This window comes from Fukomys damarensis, unplaced genomic scaffold, assembly GCF_012274545.1.
Source record: "Fukomys damarensis isolate Sample0158 unplaced genomic scaffold, DMR_v1.0_HiC HiC_scaffold_32, whole genome shotgun sequence".
In the NCBI taxonomy this organism is placed as follows: domain Eukaryota; kingdom Metazoa; phylum Chordata; class Mammalia; order Rodentia; family Bathyergidae; genus Fukomys; species Fukomys damarensis.
Window position 1 is genome coordinate 37418312 of NW_022900944.1, and position 20207 is coordinate 37438518.

The following is a 20207-nucleotide window of genomic DNA, read 5'->3' on the forward strand; positions in this document are numbered from 1 at the left end:
AACCGTCGAGGCTGGGGCAACGCAGCACAGAACTCCGCGAAGGGCGGTGACGAGGGCGGCACCAGTGACTGGGGAGCTTCTCAGTTGGCTATTTTCTCAATCTCATCCAAATCATCCGTGTCCAATCTTTCTATCTTCTTATCTGGGGGAAAGAGACCGGCACGGGGTTGCCGTGAAGATGCAGCTCAAGTCACCCAGAAGGGGACAGCGGCAGGGAGGCGGGAGACAGACGCCACTTAGCCTCCGAAATCCACTCCCTGGGTCACAGGGATCCTTCACCTAACCACAGAGGCTTCCAGAGCACGCGTGTCCATCCACCCGCGGTCACTAGCACTGATACTCGAGAGTCTCAGGCGCCCCAGCCAGGCCACGGGGTGAAGGCCCCACATGTGCTCCCCAGGAAGTCAGGAGGGTGGGGAACGAGGGGAAAGGAGCAGGCACAGGGACAGTGGTCCCTCTCAGGGCCGCAGGAAAACCCTCCCTTTGCCACCTGTCCCTGTGGAAAGGGCAGCGGGCAGAGGTGCCCAGGGACTCACTAAAATGCTCCTGGATCCTGTTGAGGATGTTCATGCTATGCTTGCTGTCCACCATGTTCACGGCCAGGCCCCTCTTGCCAAAGCGGCCGGTGCGCCCGATCCGGTGCAGGTAGGTCTCGTTGTCCGGGTTCCCGTCCTTGTCCACGGGGAGATCAAAGTTGATGACCACAGACACTTGCTCAACATCGATTCCTGCAGAAAGGGTGGGATGCGGAAGGGAGTCAGGGCGGGAGATGATGTCCCGGGCACCCACAGTCAGCCACACACCCCCAGTCTGGAAGAGGAGGCTGGGACCTCTGGGTTGTGGGCACAGAATGGCACACACAGGCCTGCGGCAGAGCTGGATGGAGGAAGAGAGCACACTCCGGCAGGTGCAACAAGCCAGGGAAACCAGAAAGCCTCTCTGCAGACAGGGGAGCCCAAGATGCTGCCCGGGGGTAGCAGGGCCTTTCTGCCTGAGCACCGCCTCCCACCAGGGCGGGCCCCTGGCGTCCCTTACACTGGAGGGGGATCCGGGCTCTCCTGGACGGGAAAGTCACACCGCCAACCCCACTGAGAGCAGCCCAGTGTCCTGGATATGAAGATTCCTCTCACAGCTGGAGCCCGGACCCCGAGCAGGCAGAGCAGGGTCACCTCTGCTCACCTCGGGCACACACGTTGGTGGTCACCAGAACCTTCTCTTTGCCCTCTCGGAAGCGCTCGATCACCGCAGCCCTCTGTTCCACCATCATCTCGCCACTCAGCAGGGCCACCTGGTGGCCTTCTTTCGACAGCTCTGCTGCCAGCCAACTAGCTGTTTTGCGGGTCTGAAGGAAGCCAAGAGAGTTATTTTACATGAAGACCTATACCAAAGCCAAGCCAAGATCCCCACCGAAACATGGCTTGTCACGGTTAAAACACAAGCCCTTCATTAATTCAGTGAGCAGTCAGCATCAAATTTTAGCCAAGCTTTGTTTGGATGAATTAACTCCTCTTACTTTTCCTCTAGGAAGATTGTGCGCTGAGCCAAAGAGCTGCGTTTCTCAACAGTCCACATCCGTAATGTTTAAAAATTATTCCACTGGATGTTATTTAGGGGTTTTATTCCCAAGCAATTTCTAAGAAGTTGGATCATACAAGGCTTGGCTCATCACAAAGTCCTCCCCTTAAAACTCAAGATCCTGAGATGATTGGGGGGCGTGATTCTCATTTTCACACAGTGGAATTCTGGTCCAAAGCAGGGGGTGGGGCTGAGGCAGCCCTCACAGGCCCTGCTGCTACTCACATGGCAGAAAATCATGGCTTGAGCGATGGTGATGGCCCCATAGAGATTGCACAGAGCCTGGAACTTCTCGTCTCTGTTGCTGCACAGGACATAATACTGCTTGATGGTATCCAGGGTCTCCTCCTCGCGCTTCAGTTTGATGATGTTGGGGTCTGGGACCACTTTCTGGGCAAACTGCCACACAGAGTCTTCAAAGGTAGCAGAGAAAAGCAGCATCTGGCAGTTCCTGGGGAGCTTCCTGTAAGGCCCAGGTGTCAGCAGAAGGATCAGAAGCATGGCCTCCCCAGATCAGACGGGCTCTAACCACAGCAGGTTGCCATGGGGCCACAGACTCTGGGGAAGGGTAGGAGGCACAGGGGTGGCACAGGCTCCCAGGTCTCCTGCCACAGGCCAGGCTGGGAGTGCGGTCAGTGCCGATGTGGAAATGACCCACAGGCCAATGCTGTTGTTCAGACCAAGAAAAGAACCCCACAGAAGCAAGAGGAGGCCCTGGCAGCTCCTCCTGGCCTGAGCTCCTACCTCTGGATGCGGATGCTCTGATCCTGGTGGCCCTGAGTAGCTATCATCACGTCGGCTTCATCCAGCACAAACACCTTGATCTTCTTGGGGTCAATGAACTTGAGCTTGGAACACCAGTCCAGGACGGTCCCGGGAGTGCCGATGACAATCTGCTCACTGATCTTCTGACCTCTTTCCACTGTGGAGATGAGATGTTTGCTGGGGGTGTGTCCAAGGCAGAGCCAGCTCAAAAATCAAAAAATTCAAAGCTGGAACATCAAATCAAAGCTGTGCCTGTACTTCTGGGACTAGCAGAACAGACTAATTCTAGATTTCAAAATATGAAAGTTCTACCCTTAAGCCCTCCCTGCTTTCTTCTACTGTGATGAGGGTAGAGTGACACCTGTCTCAGTGACCTGTGCTCAGCATCAAGTTCTACACAGAGGACCCTCAGCAACTGTCACTTCCCTTCTACTTTCTCCTATAACTTCACATCACACAGGTCTTTCCCCCAGGATCTTGGCACAGTGATTTTGAGCTCTGGTCTCTAGTGATTCCACTTGGAAAGCTAGTTTTCAGAAATACAAACTCTTTGATTTAAAAAATACTACAGTAGTCTTAAACTTGTTTCAACCAGTTTGCTGGGCTATGTGGTGAGACCACACCTCAAAAAGAGAAAAGAAAAAGAAAAAAAGAGGTAGGGGAAAAGGAAGTAAAAAATCTGTTACGTATATGTACCAACTCCCTTGATGAATGTTGTCATATTCTGCCAACATATACTAATAAAAATAAAAAATTTTAAAAATCAAGTATTAGTATTACCATCAACTTATCAGAGATATTTATATACATGGGGAAACTCATAGTAATAGTAGCATTTACAAGTGTGATTTACACACTACATTACTCTCAATCTCTCAAGCCATTTTAATTTGAAATCGATACAACTGTTTATCAAAATTACTAACGCACATAACCTTTGACCAAGACTTTCACTATTAGAAATATTGCAATGTACACAAACTATGCGCACAACACGTATCTGATTAGTAAAATATGATGCATGCAATGGATGACACCAATAAAGTCTGAAAATATGTTTAGGAAGTGCTATGAGATTATCTCAAAAAATATATATATATATACCACATTCTATATAAATGGCATACACACGGGTACACATACACACGTGTACACATACACACATATGTTAGTTAACAGAATGGCAGAGTACTCCTGGTACCAACCCCAGTTCAACAATAACAACAAAAAGGCAGTTTCCCAATGTTCACAGCCTGTCAGTAAAACCGAATGTCTCACAAGTGCCATGTTGGATTTTTTGGTACCAGGGATCAAACTCGGGACCTTGTGCTTGCGGGGCAGGTGGCAGCACCACTGAGCTAAATCTCTGGCCCTTCACAAATGCCCAGTTAAATACAGTGGCTATGGTAGCCCCTTGCACACAGTGACGACCATCCATGGGAGAAAACACTCCAGGGCAGGCATGTGCTTCTGTACACGTCAAGTGAGCGGGGCCTGCTAGTTTGAGAACACCCAATCTCATAATTACTGGATAAAGTGCTTTTGCTACTTTTGCCAAAATCCAGTGACTTTCTTCAGGATAAGCCCATTTCTATTATTTATATGGTGAAATAAAGTACCGATTTGCGGGGGGGGGGGTTTGAGGCAGTGTCTCAATATGTGGTTTAGGCTGGCCTTGATTTATTTTTTTGCTTTTGATACTAGGGATCGAACTTTGGACCTTACGCTTGTGAGGCAGGCAGCAGAACCACTGAGCTAAATTGTCAGCCCCTAGACTGGCCCTGAACTCTTTATGTAGCCCAGGATGGCCTCAAACTCACAGCAATCTTCCTGCCTAAGCCTCCCGAGTTCTGGAATTACAGGAATACACCCAGCTGAACTACCCATCTTGTGTGTAAACTGATAGGCAAATTACAGATATTCAAGTTGCAAATCTGACATATGCTTTTTTGAAAATGATCAAAGAAAGCTTGGGGATGGGAAGAGAAAAAAGCTGTCTCTTCAATGCAAAAAAGTCAACTGCATTTATTGTCATAACACTTGCATTTCCAAGGGAAAAATCTGAATTTTGTAAGACTTCAGGAGAGTTTCCCCATGAATTGGGGTTTGTACCATGTCTGTAAGCTTCCCTGGTGAATCTGGTTGTGATATTAATACCTGCAAATGAGTTTTGCTTGTCTGTTTGTTTAAAGAATGTCTCACCATGAAGTCCACGATAGCCTTGAACTTACTCTATAGCCCAGATTGGCCTCAAACTCACGCCAATCCCCCAGCCTCAGCCTCCCCAGTGCTGGGGTTATAGGTGTGCACCACCATGTATGAGCAACTACCTTAATTATCATTTGTTCAGTCTGGGTATAGCATTCTACAGATTTTTTTTTTTTTTTTGGTACTGGGGATCAAACTCAGGACCTTGCCCTTTTGAGGCAGGCATGGTGCCACTGAGCTCAATTACTTTTCATTTGTTTTTGAGACAGGGTCGCACTACGTAGTTCAGGCTGGCCTTGAACTGTCTATGTAGGGGTCAGGGATTTAGCTTAGTGGTTCTGCCACCTGCCCCACAAGTGCAAGGTCCACAGTTCAATCACCAGTACCAAAAAAAAAGTCTATGCAGGTCAGGTTTGAACTTGCTGTAATCCTCCTGTCTCAGCCTCTTGAGTACTGGGATTATATGCCCATGCCACCATGCCCGACTGTTATTTATATTAACAGGAGTGACACATACTAGGCAAAGATTATACCACTGAGCTACACATATTTTGTGGGGGGTGGTTGAGACAAGGTCTATGTAGTTGAGACTGACCTGGAATTCACTATGTAGCCCAGGGTGGTTTCGAACTCACAGAGATCCTCCTGCCTCAGCCTCCCAAGTGCTGGGATTACAGGCATGCACCACCACGCCTGGCTACATACACTATTAATGGCATCTAAGGAATAGCATTGCTTAGGGATTTCTCCAGAGTTGAGCTACACTATTTTTAAACTACTAAATACTTGTACAGTTTTCAGGTTGTTTCAGCATCTACTCTAACAGTAATAGACACAACCTGCACAACAAAAATGCCATGAGTGAGAGAATGCTAAGGCTCTAAAGTGAGAGCTGCACTTTGGCACATCAGGGCTGTACCCTTCTTGGGTTCCTCTGGGCAGCACCCAACTGTTGCCAATGTGTGAGCACCCCCACCCCCACCCTCCAGGAGCACACAATACAGTTCCTGTCTTCACCAGAACTAGACAGCTTCAGACACCAGCTTCCGCCCAGCAGAGAGGGGCCTGGGTTTCCACTTCTCTAGTTCCTCATGGTCCAGTGAGGCTCAGCATCTTTACAAGTTATTACAGTGGCCATCTGAATTCCTTCTCCGAATAGCTGGTTCGACTGGGCCTCTTTTGTTTTTTCCTAGGAGACTGCTTCCTTTTCCTTATTGATGTACAGAAAATTTTTTACATACTGATAACCTTCTAATGAATCTTTACACTTCTTCCCCCTTTATTTTAACCCATACTTTCTACATGACATTCTGCACACCACATGGAAGAAAGAATTGGAGGGGTTTTTGATTTTGATAAGAGCCAGTGAACTATACAATCTCCCAGTATTTTCTTTACTGGTCCTTACTGCTAAAGGAATCTGATTCCAACCTTCCACCCCTGGTCTCGCTAATCTAAGCAGGTTCCAGAACTCAAAACCCTATCTCCTCAGTGAAGAACTCCAGATTTTAAGAATTTCAGGGGCCAGGCATGGTGATACAGATTTGTAATTCTAGCACTATAGGAGGCTAATGGAGGATCACTAGTTCAAGCCTAACCTGTATAACCTAGTAAGGAACTTGTCTAAAAAAAAAAAGCGGGGGAGGTGGGATGTAGCTCAGTGTGAAACCCTTGGGTTCAATATCCAATACAGGAAACAAACTCCAGGAGCACTGCAGAGTTTTTTGTTGTTGAACAAATGAAGAGGAGACAGGGGCTACGGAGCAGCTCAGCAGCAGTGTCTGCTTGGCATATGGGTAAGGTGGGTTTGATTCCCAGGATTGGGGGCTACTGGAAAGAACTATAAACAAATCAGCAAGTACAGATATTCCTCGTTTAACAACTATTTGGACTTATGACCAGGCACGCCACTCAGATTTATGACTTGTCTTTTTTTCGTACAGTTCTGTAATCTTGTTTATAGAGCCTCAGTGTTTTTTTAGTTGAGTACACCTTGTTTATACAGTACTGTATTTTTGCTGTACTGTACAGTACTGTAATGTTGTTGTTATATATTACAGTACTGCATGAAGAGCTATGCAAATAAGAGTAAAGTCGTCAACTTGAAGTTTCCTCTGACCATTTCTTTATTCTAAATATTATAATGTACATACTATATACAATTTCTTATTTAACAACCAAGTTGCAGGAGTGGAACTCGGCCATTAAACGAGGAATGTCTGTACTTAAATAGATTCACTGAGAGCAGTGCAACAGGGCTGGAGGGTCAGAATGAACTAAAAAGCGGAACACATCGTCACATCCTCAAACTCAACACCCAGCACCCCCATCCCACTTAGATCGCACCCCTTGGACTCACATTTATTGCCTCGGACAGCATAAGCGAGCTTGAGCTCTGGATAAAATTTGCCCATCTGCTCAATCACTTTTCCTGTCTGAAGCGCCAGCTCGTACGTTGGGGAGAGGCACAGACACTGATGGAGAAATCAGAAAAGATGAATGGATTAGGCTTGACCAGTGCAGGGAACCCGAACTACATCTTCCCTAACCAGGCTGACCTTCCGGGCGCTCCCTGCCTTGCTCAGGGCTGCCGCTTCCACACGAGCTTTGCCTGGCAGGATGGGCGCACGGCCGCTCTGAGGTTCGGTGTAAGAGCAGCAGTCAGAGCTCCCCTACCAGGCAGGCAAGCAGGTCCCCACATTACCCACCTGAGGGTGTCTGTCTGCTGGTTCCACTCGGCTGAGCATGGCCAGGACGAAGGCAGCTGTTTTTCCAGTGCCGGACTGAGACTGGGCGATCAGGTTCTGTGGGCTGGAAGGAAGGAAAGAAATACTGGCAAAGCAATAAAGCCTGAAAATGTTCACTCTGGGGGAAGGGACATTTTCCTTCTTTATGTTTCTCTGTATTATCCTCTTTTGGCACTGAGCGCAAATTACAAGAAAACTTTTCACATGTCATTTTAAAAAGCTTTAATACGAAAGAAATAAAGACTGAGCCAGGGGTTTAGCTCAATGGTTCCACCGCCTGCCTCACAAACACAAGCACCCGAGTTTGATCCCTGGTACCCCCCAAAAAGAAAAGAAAAGACTGTTGTACATGGGTTCACACACAACAATCCTCCTTCTGGACTCTTAGCACGGCACCCTAGTTTTGTGCCCAAGGGCTCCTGGGAAATCAGGAGTGCAGAGTACAGAGTAAAAGCAGCACCACTACCACCCAAGCAGCACTTCCTGCTGGGTCACACGCGTCCCCAGAACCCAGCTCCTTTTGCACCTTTACTTTTCCTATCTCTATAGAAATGTAAGTAACCAATCCACACTCAACTTCATGCAACAATCCAGGGTATGGGGCTTGGTGGCATTTTAGACATTAAAAAAAAAAAAAAGTTCAAAGAAACCCAAGGGGATGACAGCCCACACAGGAGAGAGGAGGATGGGAGCGGAGGGAAGAGTTGATGGGGTTCTGACTGTCAACGGGGCCTATGCTTTGCTTTTGTTTTTTCAATTTGCTGGGAAGATGGAGAAAAATGTAAGGAAAGAAAGGAAAAGAGGAGGGTGGAAGAAAGATGGGGAGGGAGGCAGAGTGGGAGAGGGAGAAGGAAGAACATGGACTTAGGTTTTACTTGTTAGTAAGTAAGAGGTGCCGCTGGAACATAGTGTTCTTCACATCCTTTCGGCAGGGCTCAAAAATGTCAAAACCATTTGTTTTGGTGGTAACAGGACTGAACCTAGGGCCTTTGCACTAAGCTACATCTACCTCCCTCCCTTTTTGAGACAGGGTCTCTCTATGTAATTCAGGCTGGTCTTGAACTCACTAAGTGGCCCAGGCTGGCCTTGAATAGTGGCGATCCTTCTCAAGTGCTGGGATTATAAGGATATGTCACTAGGCCTGGCCCCCAGCCCTTTTATTTTTTAAATCAAAAATAGTATTATTAGGGGCCAGGGATTTAGCTCAGTGGTTCTGCCGTCTGCCTTGAAAGCACAAGGTTCCAAGTTCGATCCCCAGTACCCAAAACAAACAAACAAACAAACCAACAAAAGTATTATTAATTCTGATGTCTCTGAAGCACCAAAAACACCAAACCAAAACAAAACAAAAAACAGCAAAGGACAAGACAGGACAGGCTGAGTCAGTCCTGGCTACAGGCTCAAAGTGCGACCAGCCCATGGGTTTGACTGTTAGGGCTGGCTGGAAGGCTGCCTGCCTCACTCTGGGGTGCAGGCCATATACTGGGGATGAGAGATCAGGGCTCAAAATCAGAGGTCTGGGCCACTGAGTTCTGGTTTGCTGGCTGAGGCATTCAGAGGTCAGGGTTCTGACAAGGAAGGCAAAGCCACTCAGGTGCATGGTCCAACAGAGAGGGCCAGGGGCAACTGAGGGGATCTGAGTTACTGATCCTGGGATGGAGTCCAGTGGGCACCAGGCTGCTCAGCATTGGTGCTCCAACAACCTAGTCCTTTTATGACACAGGGTCTTGCTAAGCTGTTGCCCAGGCTGGGCTCAGACTTGCCCCTGAGAGAGCTGGGATTACAGGAATACACTACCATGCCTAGCATCAAATAATTTATACAAAGCCAATTTTTAATATTACATAAAATAAGGGCCAGAGACTTAGTTCAGTGGCGCCACCACCTGGACACCACTCAGGACAAGTGCAAGGTTCTGAGTTCAATCCCCGTACCAAAAAAAAAAAAAAAAAAAGGCAAATATTACATAAAATAAAGCACTATCATCATCAGCTTTTACTGGTAAGTGGGAAAGATAGGAACTATACACAAATCCATGATTCTCTCTGTAGCTGCCAAGCTACTTTACTAAAACATGTCCTCCAAATAGCCCATTCTGTACTAAGAAACAGTAACAATTGTTTGTGGCAACACTAGTAAGCCAATTTTGAAAGAAGTTGCTTGGGTCTGCACTCACGGTTCAGCGAGCATCATGGGCAATGCGTTCTCTTGTATCTTGGATGGTCGATTGAAGCCCATGGCATAGACTCCCTGGAGAAGTTGTGGCTTCCTAGGAGGAAAAGCAGATACAGGATGGATTTCAGTACCTGAAAGTATTTAAGGCGTATAATCCTATCTTGTCTTTTTTTTTTTTTTTTTTTTTTTTGGTTTGGGGATCAAAGTTGGATCCTTACACTTGAGGCAGGCGCGGCACCACTGAGCTAAATCCCCAGCCCTTCTTCCCTTATGTCTTGCAAGAATGATGCCTCCCACCTCTATCAGACATTTTCTAATGCCTTAAAAATGCTACCTAAAACCAGTTCAAGCTAAGTGTGGCAGCATATGCCTAAAATCACATCACTCTGGGAGACTGAGGCAGGGGACGGCAAATTTGAGTGCAGCCTGAGAAACTTATTGATATAGCAAGACTATGTCTCAAAGCAAAAAAGGGTCGAGGGATAAAGCTCAATGTGAATGCCTCAGGTTTAAGCCCCAGTACCACAAAAAATAAACAAACCAACCCAAATCACCTTTTTTGGTTTTTGGTTTTGTAAGAAAAGGTCTCACTATGAAGTTAAGGCTGGCCTTGAAGTCCTGACCCCTGCGCCTCAGCCCTGAGTGCCGAGGACCTGTGCTGGAATCACAGGTGTGTGCACAACTGACGCATTCCTGCTGATCTGAATCTGCGGTGACTACACTTCACAAAGTACAGCCAGTTTTCCTTCCCATTTCATGCTCCAAATCCCACGAATCTGGTCGATGTTTGATGCCAAGTGTCCCCTGGATACAGCAAGAGTAGTTTTTATTAATTCATAGCACAAAACAAATTAGGAAGTGGGACTTCGAGGTGTACGTCTTCTGCAGTGCCGGGGACAGAGTGAAGGGCCCTGTGCATGTCAGCCAAGGGCTCTCCTACTGACCTACAGCCCCAGCCCAGAACAGTAGCTACACAGTAAGTATCAACTGAACTCCTTTTACTCTGCATTTACAGTGTTCTCTCTGCTACTGCTAAATGGACAAGGTATTTAACAAAAAAAACCACAGCATATTGTTCTAAGGAAAAGCCAAACTGCTAGGCTGGTGGCATATCCTTATAATCTCAGTATTTGGGAAGCCGAGGCAGGAGGATCACTGCCTCAAGTTTGAGGCCAGCCTGAGCTACATAGAGAGACCCTGTCTCGAAAAAAAAGAAGAAAAGTCAACTTTAAGTCTGAAAAAAAAAATCAACAGTTCTGTTCTCTAAGCTTTTCCTAGACCTTTTTGTGTGTGAGAAAACTTTTTAAAAAAAATTTAATGTGGATCCTGGCAGGCAGCAAGAATGATAGGTATGTGTTGTGCTCCTCTGGAACAGCACTGGACAGCCAGTGCAGTGGCACACACACTAACCCAACCACCCAGAAATATCACTTTATAACTTACTGAAGAGAACAAACCACATGGTACAGACCCTCCTAATTCTCTGCCTTTTAAAATAATCATATTAAAAGTCATTTCCAGCAGAATGCCACAGGTATGCCCATGGTGAGGCTTACTTCTGGGTTCTGGTTATTTTTTCAAATTAGAACTGTCAAAAGCTGCTTTCCACTCTTGGTAACAGGAACATAGACTCTTTTAATAGACTTTCTAAAAGTAGGTAAACTCTTCTTATGAGTGTAAACCCTATTAGCTGGGTTTGGTGGCACACACCTTTTAATCTCAGCATTTGGGATGCTGAGGCAAGAGGATCAGAGTTTGAGGCCGGCCTGGGCAACATGGTTAGTTCAAGACCGGTCTGAACTACATAGTGAGACTCTGTCTCAAAAAACAAAAACAAAACAGAATAAACATGTAAACCTAGAGTAGTGATGGCAAAACTTTTAGAGCTTTTCTTTTTCCCCCTTTTGCTTTGGTACCAGGGATTGAACTCAGGACCTTGCGCTTGTGAGGGAGGCGTGGTGAAACTGAACTAAATCTCCAGCCCTTTTAAAGCTTTTAATGACAACAAACAGCCCACTGCGGCATGCGTGCCGTAGGTTCACCACCACTGCCCTAGATCTAACAAAAGGGATTACCTAATAAGCAATGTTCCTGAAATCCAGAAATCACCTGCCAGCCAATATTTTATTCAAAGTTCTAAGAGCATAAAAGATAAAAGACTTTCAGCTATGATTAATAAATCTGTGGCCCTTAAAAATCTCTATCAAGAAGCTAGGTGTGGTGGCACACATCTGTAATCCCAGCTCTTAGCTGGCTGAGGAAGGAAGACTGCTGTGAGTTCAAGGCCAGTATGAACTATATAGTGAGAGCCTGTCTCAAAAACAAAAAAAAAAAGAGGAGGAAAACTAGGTTGCCAAGAAGCAGAAGACCATCACTGTGAGATTATTCCCATTCTGCACTCTTCATGTGTGTGTACGCGTGCGTGCGTGTGTGTGTGTGCGTGTGTGTTGCTGGAGATGGAGGCAGGCCTTCTACCACTGAGCTACACTAACTTACCAGATCAGGTAAGTTATGACTTACTCAGAGTAAGTACACTAAACCTTTTAGGCCAATGTAAGTGCTTTCGGTGGTTGCTCTCGCCCTGTAGTGCGTACTTCTTTCCCTACCTTAATAAACATAAAACATCACTACCTTTAAAATAAATAAATCATTTAAAAAGTAAGAAGTGAAAGTCCTACCAGAATGTCTGAGATGCTGAATTTTATAGGGGAGGGACTAGAAAGGAAGGGCTGGTCAGAGCAATGAATACTCACAGGCGGAGCTCTTCAAAAGACTTCACCGAGTAGAGAGGGGAGCTGGGGTCCCGCTGCAGGACTTCCACTTGGTTTGTGTTATCCACAAGGTTGCTTCTGATCAGCTTGTTGAGTAAAGACTGGGCAGCTCTGTCCTCTGTCCAAGAAACCAGTAGATTTTGTAGCTACATAAAATCAAACCCCAACTTGTAAAAGTGCTCTATCTCACTCTCAGCCCCAGTACCCTGGCAGCCATGCATGGCTGGAGAAAACAATCACACTGGCAGCTTCCCTTTAAACTTTTGGTACTAGGACTGAACCCAGGTCCTCCGCACTGAGCTATATCCCCAGCCTGTTCTATTTTTATTTCCAGACAGGGTCTCGCTAAATTGCTAGATACCTCAGCCTCTCAGAGTGGCAGGGGTTTAGGCAGTGCCTAAGTCCAGCTCCTTTTACATTCTTGACTGTAAGACTCAAGTGGGCTGATCAACTCAGCAAGTTTTCTTGTTTCCATAGTCTACTGATTCATTTTCACCTGAAACCTTCATTATACTTTCCCCTCTTCTCAAACCCTGAAGTTCTCCACATTCTGCCTGGACCTCAGCTGCACATCTGCCCACATGTGGGCCCACCCCTTCCTGTGCACAGGACATTTCTCTCTGCACTGCTTCCTGGCATTATCACCGGTCCCCTCCCCTGGGCCACTCCCTCAGCACCTGAACCTGTTTTACCATCTCTGTTTATAAAGCTGCTTCCCCCTTTAACCCTTATTCCCACCCAGCCACTGTTCTATTTCATGACCCTCCTTTCTGGAACATTCCCTAAAAGGGCTTATATTTATCTGATTTCCCTCTCCTTCCCTTTTCTGTTCAATGTACACCTTCCCTAGCTCCTGCCAAGGTCCCCAATGATTTCCACACGCCAAACTGATCTAATGGTCAATTTGTAGTTCATTTTTTTTTCTTTGAGGTGGGATCCTGTTTTGTTGCTCAAGCTGGCCTCAAAATTGCCATCCTCCTGCCTCAGACTCTCAAGTAGCCAAGATTACAGGAATACACAATGGTGCCTGGCTCCAGGTGTTCTCTTAATTATCCTGCTGCCTCTAGCCAACACCCTACTTTAGACACACTTCCTCTGGCCTCCAGGACACGGCACTCTTGACCAGCACACTGCCTCCCCAGTCTTTGTGTGGAGCCCTTTCATCCCCTGATCATAGCTCAGTATTCCACTTGAAGGAAGGCAAGGCCGGCGTCGGGAGCAGTTAGTTACCTTTGTCTTCTTCGTCCGTCTTCTCTGCGGTGGGACCGGCTTTGACAACACCTACAGAAGAAAATAGCTGTCATTCAAAAGACAATTTTTAAGCCCACCTAAAACAAAAACACTAAAATTTGCTTTAGTAACCCAAATATAAAAACTGGCATTTCTTTATGTTTAATGGATTGTATTTCTAGCAATTTTTTTTTTGGGGGGTACCAGGGATCCAACTCGGGACCTTGCACCTACAAAGCAGGCAGCAGAACCACTGAGCTAAATCCCTGGCCCTACTGCTAGTAAGTTTTTAAGTACGTAAGAAAAATCTGTCACTTGACTTAAGTTAAAATACTGCCTTATGTCAACAACACAGCCTACCATTTTTTACCTACCAGGTCGGTCAAATTCTAAGCATTTGATTAAAAATAAGTAAGTTTGATTAAATACTCGTGATGAGGCCACAGGGAAAGTTACATATGGTGCTGCTAGAAGTATAAACTGGTAAGACACATATGGATGGAGAGTATTTCGAATATACTTATAAAAACTACAAATGCATATGCCTTTGTCCTATATGTTTTTTTGGGAATCTATCCCACAAAAACACTGTACACATATAAAAAAATTTAAGTTCATGGCTATTCCACAAAGAACTGTTTATAAGGGCAAAAGAATGGGACAAACCTAAACATCTAACAATAGGTGAATGGTTAAATAAATTATGGTGCATCACACAATACAATGCCATGTAGTTATATAAAAGAGTGAGAGGGGCCGGGGATTTAGCTCAGCGGTTCAGTGGCCTGCCTTGCAAGCACAAGGACTGGAGTTCAATCCCCAGTACCACAAAAAAAAGAGAGAGTGAGAAAAACACCATGTACCAACACATAAATGTTTTCTTTTTTTGAGACAGGGTCTCGCTATGTAGTACAGGCTGGCCTCCTAAAATTCCTGGGGATACTCTTGCCTCAGCCTCCCAAGTGCTGGGATTATAGATATGCCCAGCAAGCGCTGACATTTTAAAGTAAAAAAACAAAAAACAAATAGGACTGGGTCCTTATAAAAAGGGAAAACTAAGAAAAATAAAATTAAAAAAAAAAGAAGCCAGGAGTGGTGATGCACGCCTGTAATCCCAGCACTCAGGAGGCTGAGGCAGGAGGATCGCTATGAGTTCAAGACCAGCCTGGGCTACATAGTGAGTTCTAGGGCAGTCTGAACTACATAGTGAGATCCTGTCTCAAACCCCCACTCCCAAATAAAGGAAAACACGGCTGGACCCATACTTCAGTAATAGACCACTTACCTTGTGTACTTGAGGCCCTGGGTTCAATCCCTAACATCACAAGAAAGGGGTAGCACTATGGGAACTAGACTCAGGAGGATACTATGTAAAGACAGGCAGAGACAGCAGAGATGCTTTTATAGACCATACAACCCCTGACTGCAGGAATCCAGAGACCTGGGGTAGGGTCTTCCTCCCAGCCTCAGAGGCAGCCAACCTTGGCGACAGCCTGGCTTTCCAAACCCTGAGCCGATGGCCTGCTACTGTCCACACCCCCAGCTTCGTGGGTCTTCACTGAGACAGCCCCCATGTGGGACTGCAGATGAGACCTTGCATCTTTTTATACTTGCTGAATGTGGAACCCAGATTCAATTTTTTAAAAGTTTAAAAATATTTTAAGACATAGCAGTAACTGAACAGGTACAACAGTGATTTTTTTTTTTTTTTTTTTTTTTTTTTGATACTGGGGATTGAGCTCAGGATCTTGTGCTTGCAAGGCAGGCAAGGCACCACTGAGCTACATCCCCGACCCACAACAGTGATTTTTGTTGTTGTTGTTTTTTTGTTTTTTTTGTTTTTTGAGACAGGGTCTCACTATGTAGTGACTGACCTGGAACTCACTATGTAGCTCAGGCTGGTCTCGAACTCAGTGATCCTCCTGCCTCAGCCTCCCGAGTGCTGGGATTACAGGCGTGCGCCACCACGCCCGGCCTCACAACAGTGATTTTTAATGTTAAAGAGTCAGAGGTTAGAAAAATCTGGAAAATGGGCATACTGCCTCTTCAGTCATGAAATCTGATTTCAGGCTCTCAGTTTCAGTGCTGTTGTTTGCCAAACAGGCCTCTAAAGGAAAGCTCCACTGCTCACTGCAGCTGTGAGGGCAACAGAAGCAGGTGTGATTGGTACCTGGCTTGTAGGCACTAATGACTCACCATTGGTATCCAGTTTGACTTTCTCTTCCTTGATCTGCAAACTGCTCATCTGAATAGGAGTAAAAGGAAACAGAATGAGCAAAGGCCCAATCAAAGAAGGCCTGGGGAAGGAGAAGCTCCCCTGAAAGTCTAGCAAGAACTACTTGCACAACTCGAGTCAGGGAGCTGGTCTGTCCTCTCGATGCAGAATGGCTAAAAGCCTGAGTGAAAACATTACACGAATCGTCAGTAGCCTTAAGCAGGCAGGCGGGGGCTATATGTAACAGTAGGGAGAAAGAGTATAAGAGTCCTAAACCTCTACTTTTCCCCCAAGTACACTCTTTTTAGAACATCTAATCTTTACCAAATACTCTGTCTTTTCAGTGGTACAAACACTTAAAGTTCCTTCCTTCCTTCCTTTCTTTCAGTACCAGGGATCGAACTTGGGACCTTTTGCTTGCAAGGCAGGTGGCGGAACCACTGAGCTAAATTCCTGGCCCTCTTTCGTTTTTTTTCTTTTGGTACCAGGGTTCAAACTCAGGACCTTGCACTTGCAAGGCTCAGGGCCACCAAGCTTAAATCTCAAGCCCTTTAAGTTCCTTCCTGAGAATGATACTACTTAAATACTTCAAATAAGCTCCCCACCCTGCCCCCAGCCCTGGGGATCGTTACCTGAGCCTCAAGAATACCAAGTAAATGTTCTACCCCGAGTTATACCTCCAAATCTGCTTTCCATTTTTAACCCTGAAACCTACACTGAATTAAAGTAACAACATATGAGAAAAGGAAAAAAAAATGGAAGCAAAGTCTTTTTAAATAGGAGAGGGTGGAGGGGGTAAAGGGAGGGCAGGGGTATGGGGAAAAAAATAAGAACCAAGATCTGTCATGTACAAGATCCCAATGATGAATGCATACTTAAAAGGCAACAATAAACTAAATAAAAAAGAAAAAAATAAATAAAGTAACAGAAAATACAGAACTATCTTTAATCCTCTGTAACCCCAGCACTCTGAGAGGCAGACTCAAGAGGACTGCAAGTTTGAGCCCGGCATCTTAATGGGATTCTGTCTCAAAATTTTACAATAAAGCCAAGCATGATGGTACATGCCTGTATTCCCAGCACTTTAGAGGCTGAGGCAAGAGGATTGCCATGAGTTTCAGGCCAACCTGGGCTACAGAGTGAGTTCAAGGCCAGCCAGAACTACACAGTGAGATGCTCTCCCAAAATGCAAAAACCAAACAAATAAAATAATTGACTCACTTAAATAAAGAGGGCTGGAGATGTAGCTCAGTGTGAAGGCCCGGCATTCCACCTCTAGTACTGCAAACTTACTACAAAAACAATGGACAAATCCAAGTCCCTGATATGAAAATGTTTCAAAATTTCAAATACAATTTGCTTGGTAAGCTGCAAAGGAAAGTGCAAGTAGAGCAATTAATAAATCAAGTCTCTACTTTCATAAGAATTAGAAGTGAACTATAAAGATGGTATGAGAAAGGTATGTTGTTAGGCTCTGAGAATTTCCAAATCAACTCCGAGGCCCACAGCCTACCCCCAAGGCCCCTGAGCTGAAGTACTGAGTCACTATAATGGTAACCACTGGTTCCTGAGGCTTATTACATACTTCTTTAAATAATCATGCTCCCTCCAATTCAACCTTTTCCCAATTGACCCTACTGTGGGCCTTTGGGAAAAGGCAGTCCCACAGTAGAAGTATTCATCTGAGCTCTGCAGAAACCAGATTTTCCAGAGAAAAAGTAGAGCCACAAACTTCTCATTTGGCCATCTTTCTGATGGCCAATGGGAAGGCTGACACAGATCTTGGAAGGAATCTTACCACGTCTTATCAACCAGCTGGTTACTCTGCATTTTCAGAATGTATACAATGGGATCAAGGCTGGATGTGGTGGCGCATGCCTGTAATCCCAGCACTTGGGAGGCTGAAGGCAGGAGGATCGCTGTGAGTTGGAGACCAGCCTGAACTACATAGTGAGTTCCAGGTCAGTCTCACTACACAGTGAGACCCTGTCTCAAAAAACCAAAAAACAAACAAACAAACAAACACCAAAAAAACAATGGGATCAAAATAATAACAATTTAGATCATCTGAAAATGTGATTGAGAACACTTGGAATCCCCTAAGTGGACCACACTGATTAGTAATCTCCAGAAAACCTGACTGATCCCCAGTTGTGGCACCCACTTGTAATCCCAGTGGCTCAGGAAGCTGAGGCAGGAGGGTACCAAATTCAAATTTAGGCTGGGAAACTGAGCAAAGACCCTTTCTCAAAATAAAAAAAATAGGCTGAGAATTAAGCTCAGTGGTGCCAAACCTGCCTTGCAAGTGCAAGGTCCTGAGTTCAATTCCTGATACCAAAAAAAAAATAAAATAAAATAAAAAACTAAAACAGGCTAGGGATGTAGCTTAGTGCTTCCTGAGCTTAATCCCCAGAACTGGGGCGGGGGGGGGACAGCCAATTAATCCTTTATTGTCCACGATTCTGGATTCATGCTCAGCAAAGAGCCTGCTGATAATTAATCCTGCCTCTCCCAAAAGCAGAAAGGCAGTGTCCTTGACACGGTGACAGAGTGATTGTACAAAACGCTACACACTTAAAAAGAGGGGTTGGGCTGGGGATTCAACTCAGCGGCACCACGCCTGCCTCCCAAGCACAAGGTTCTGAGTTCAATCCCCAGAATTGCCAAAACCCCAAAAAACAAACAAACAAAAAAACCCACACACAACACAAAAAAAGAGGGGAGATATCATTTTGAATCCAAGGCCAGCCTAAACCACATACCGAGAGCCTGTCTCAAAAAAAGAACCACAGGCCCGGGGATTTAGCTCAGTGGCACCGTGCCTGTCTTGCAAGTGCAAGGTCCTGAGTTCAATCCCTGGTACTACAAACAAACAAACAAACAAAAAGGCCATGGCTGGAGAACAAATGTAATTCAAGCTTAAATTATGTAAGGCTCCAGCTGACCATAAAACAAACAAAACCCTACATTCCTTTGGTTTTTGTGTTTTCTGAGATAGGGTCGTGCTATGTATTCCAGACTGGCCTCAAATTCCTGGCTACGCATCCCCCTACGTCAGCCTCCCAAGTACAGGGTTTATACTGGGGATGGGGGGATACTGGACATCGAACTCAGGACCCTGCCTTGTACTTGCCCGGCAGGCACAGCACTGCTAAGCTAAATCCACAGTCCCTGGGTTTAAATTCTTAAAACCAAAAATCTATTATCACCCAACAAACCTAGTCTCAGAAATAAACCAACAATTTACATCACACCTTTCAGTTGAAAGGATCTTCAGTAATAAAAGAGGCAATATAGGGGGCTGGGGATTTAGCTCAGTGGTGTCGCCGCCTGCCTCGCAAGCACAAGGACCCAAGTTCAATCCCCGGCCGGTACCCACCCACCTCCCAAATTAATATCTGAAATGTCACTTTAAACATCAATGAAACAATTCGTGTCTCTCTCCAACATCTGCAGTTGACTTAAACATTAAATCTAAATCTAAGCAGGGTATGGTCTTAACCCCAGCGCTTGGGAGGCTGGGGTAGGACTGTGAGTTCGAGGTCAGCCTAGGTTACACAGCAAGACTCTAGTCTTTAAAAAAAAAGCAAGGGTAAACCTGACTGTTATTCTACAAAGAGCTACAAATCCAGCCACGTTAAGCATGGATCTGAGAATTGTCAAATATAATAAAAGACCAAGAACGCTCAAAAAACAACAAAAAAGAATAGCATCTAAAAATGCCTTCCCTTTGAATCGTCACGAGAAAGAGTTGCACTAGAGAAGTGCGGACAGATTTATCACAGGAGCAGTTCTTTATCCCGGGTGAAGATAAGAAGCTAGATACTGGCTTCTTTGGCCCCAGGATCAAACCAGGACTAAATGTAGGAACCTGAGAGCCGCAGGCCTGCCCAACTCGGAAAGCTCTGTGCTTGAGACAGGTCCGCTCGGGCCAGCCAACTACATTCTTCCCACCGGAAGCCACTCACCGATTTGACAGCTGCCTCCTGCTCGTCCACCGCCAGGGCCCAAGAGTCTGTGGCCATGGTCCAGGAGAAGAAAGAGCAAGTTCAGAAAACCTGCAACTCTCAGCCCTTGGACGCCGGCCCTCAGCCTCCAGTCGGCGCGAAATTCCGCTCACGTAGACCGGAAGCGCCACAGGCGCGGGTGACGTCAGTTCCTTCCCGGCGGCTGACGTCACGTTTCTGCGACCCGCCTGTCCTGGGCCGCACCCCTTCCCATAGAGAGCAAACTCAGTTTGTTTTCCAGTAATAGGGATTGAACCCAGGACTATCGCCCTGAGCCCTGAGCTACATCCCCATGCCTTTTAAAAAAATGATGAGACAGGAGGGCCGGGGATGTAGCTCAGTGGTTCCGTTGCCTACCTTGCAAGTGCCAGGACCCGAGTTCGATCCCCGGTACCAAAAATAAATAAATAAATAAAAATGATGAGACTGGGTCTCGCTAGTTGAACAGGGTAGGCTCGAACTTGGCGATCCCAGCTCTCTCCTCTTGGAATCAAGAGATCACCATCCAGGACAT

At 45.9% G+C, this 20207-nt stretch overlaps 1 protein-coding gene across 2 annotated transcripts; it reads right to left on the reverse strand.

Moving 5' to 3' along the window:
• On the reverse strand, positions 1-19825 carry LOC104876424 (ATP-dependent RNA helicase DDX19A). 2 transcript variants are annotated; one of them, XM_033758035.1, is made up of 13 exons: positions 19655-19825; positions 16908-16978; positions 15668-15716; positions 13472-13522; positions 12224-12359; positions 9472-9564; positions 7257-7359; positions 6908-7022; positions 2320-2497; positions 1801-2038; positions 1180-1342; positions 537-728; positions 1-142 (listed from the first exon to the last, which is right to left on the reverse strand). In XM_033758035.1, exons 3-13 carry the CDS (start codon positions 15714-15716, stop codon positions 81-83), a joined length of 1380 nt encoding a protein of 459 aa, XP_033613926.1. In that variant the 5' UTR covers positions 16908-16978; positions 19655-19825; the 3' UTR covers positions 1-80. The 2 variants fall into 2 exon arrangements, with proteins under 2 accessions (XP_033613926.1, XP_010642722.1); XM_010644420.2 differs by lacking the exon at positions 16908-16978 and having other exon boundaries at positions 19655-19824.
• Between the last annotated feature and the right edge of the window lie 382 nt (positions 19826-20207).

Coding starts and splice junctions, on each gene's coding strand:
- LOC104876424 (XM_010644420.2), bottom strand. CDS start 19,711: ATGGCCACAGACTCTTGGGCCCTGGCGGTGGACGAGCAGGAGGCAGCT. Junction 13,523..15,667: donor AGTCAAACTGGATACCAATG/GTGAGTCATTAG, acceptor TTTCTTCTGTAG/GTGTTGTCAAAGCCGGTCCC. Junction 7,023..7,256: donor CAGCAGACAGACACCCTCAG/GTGGGTAATGTG, acceptor TTTCTCCATCAG/TGTCTGTGCCTCTCCCCAAC.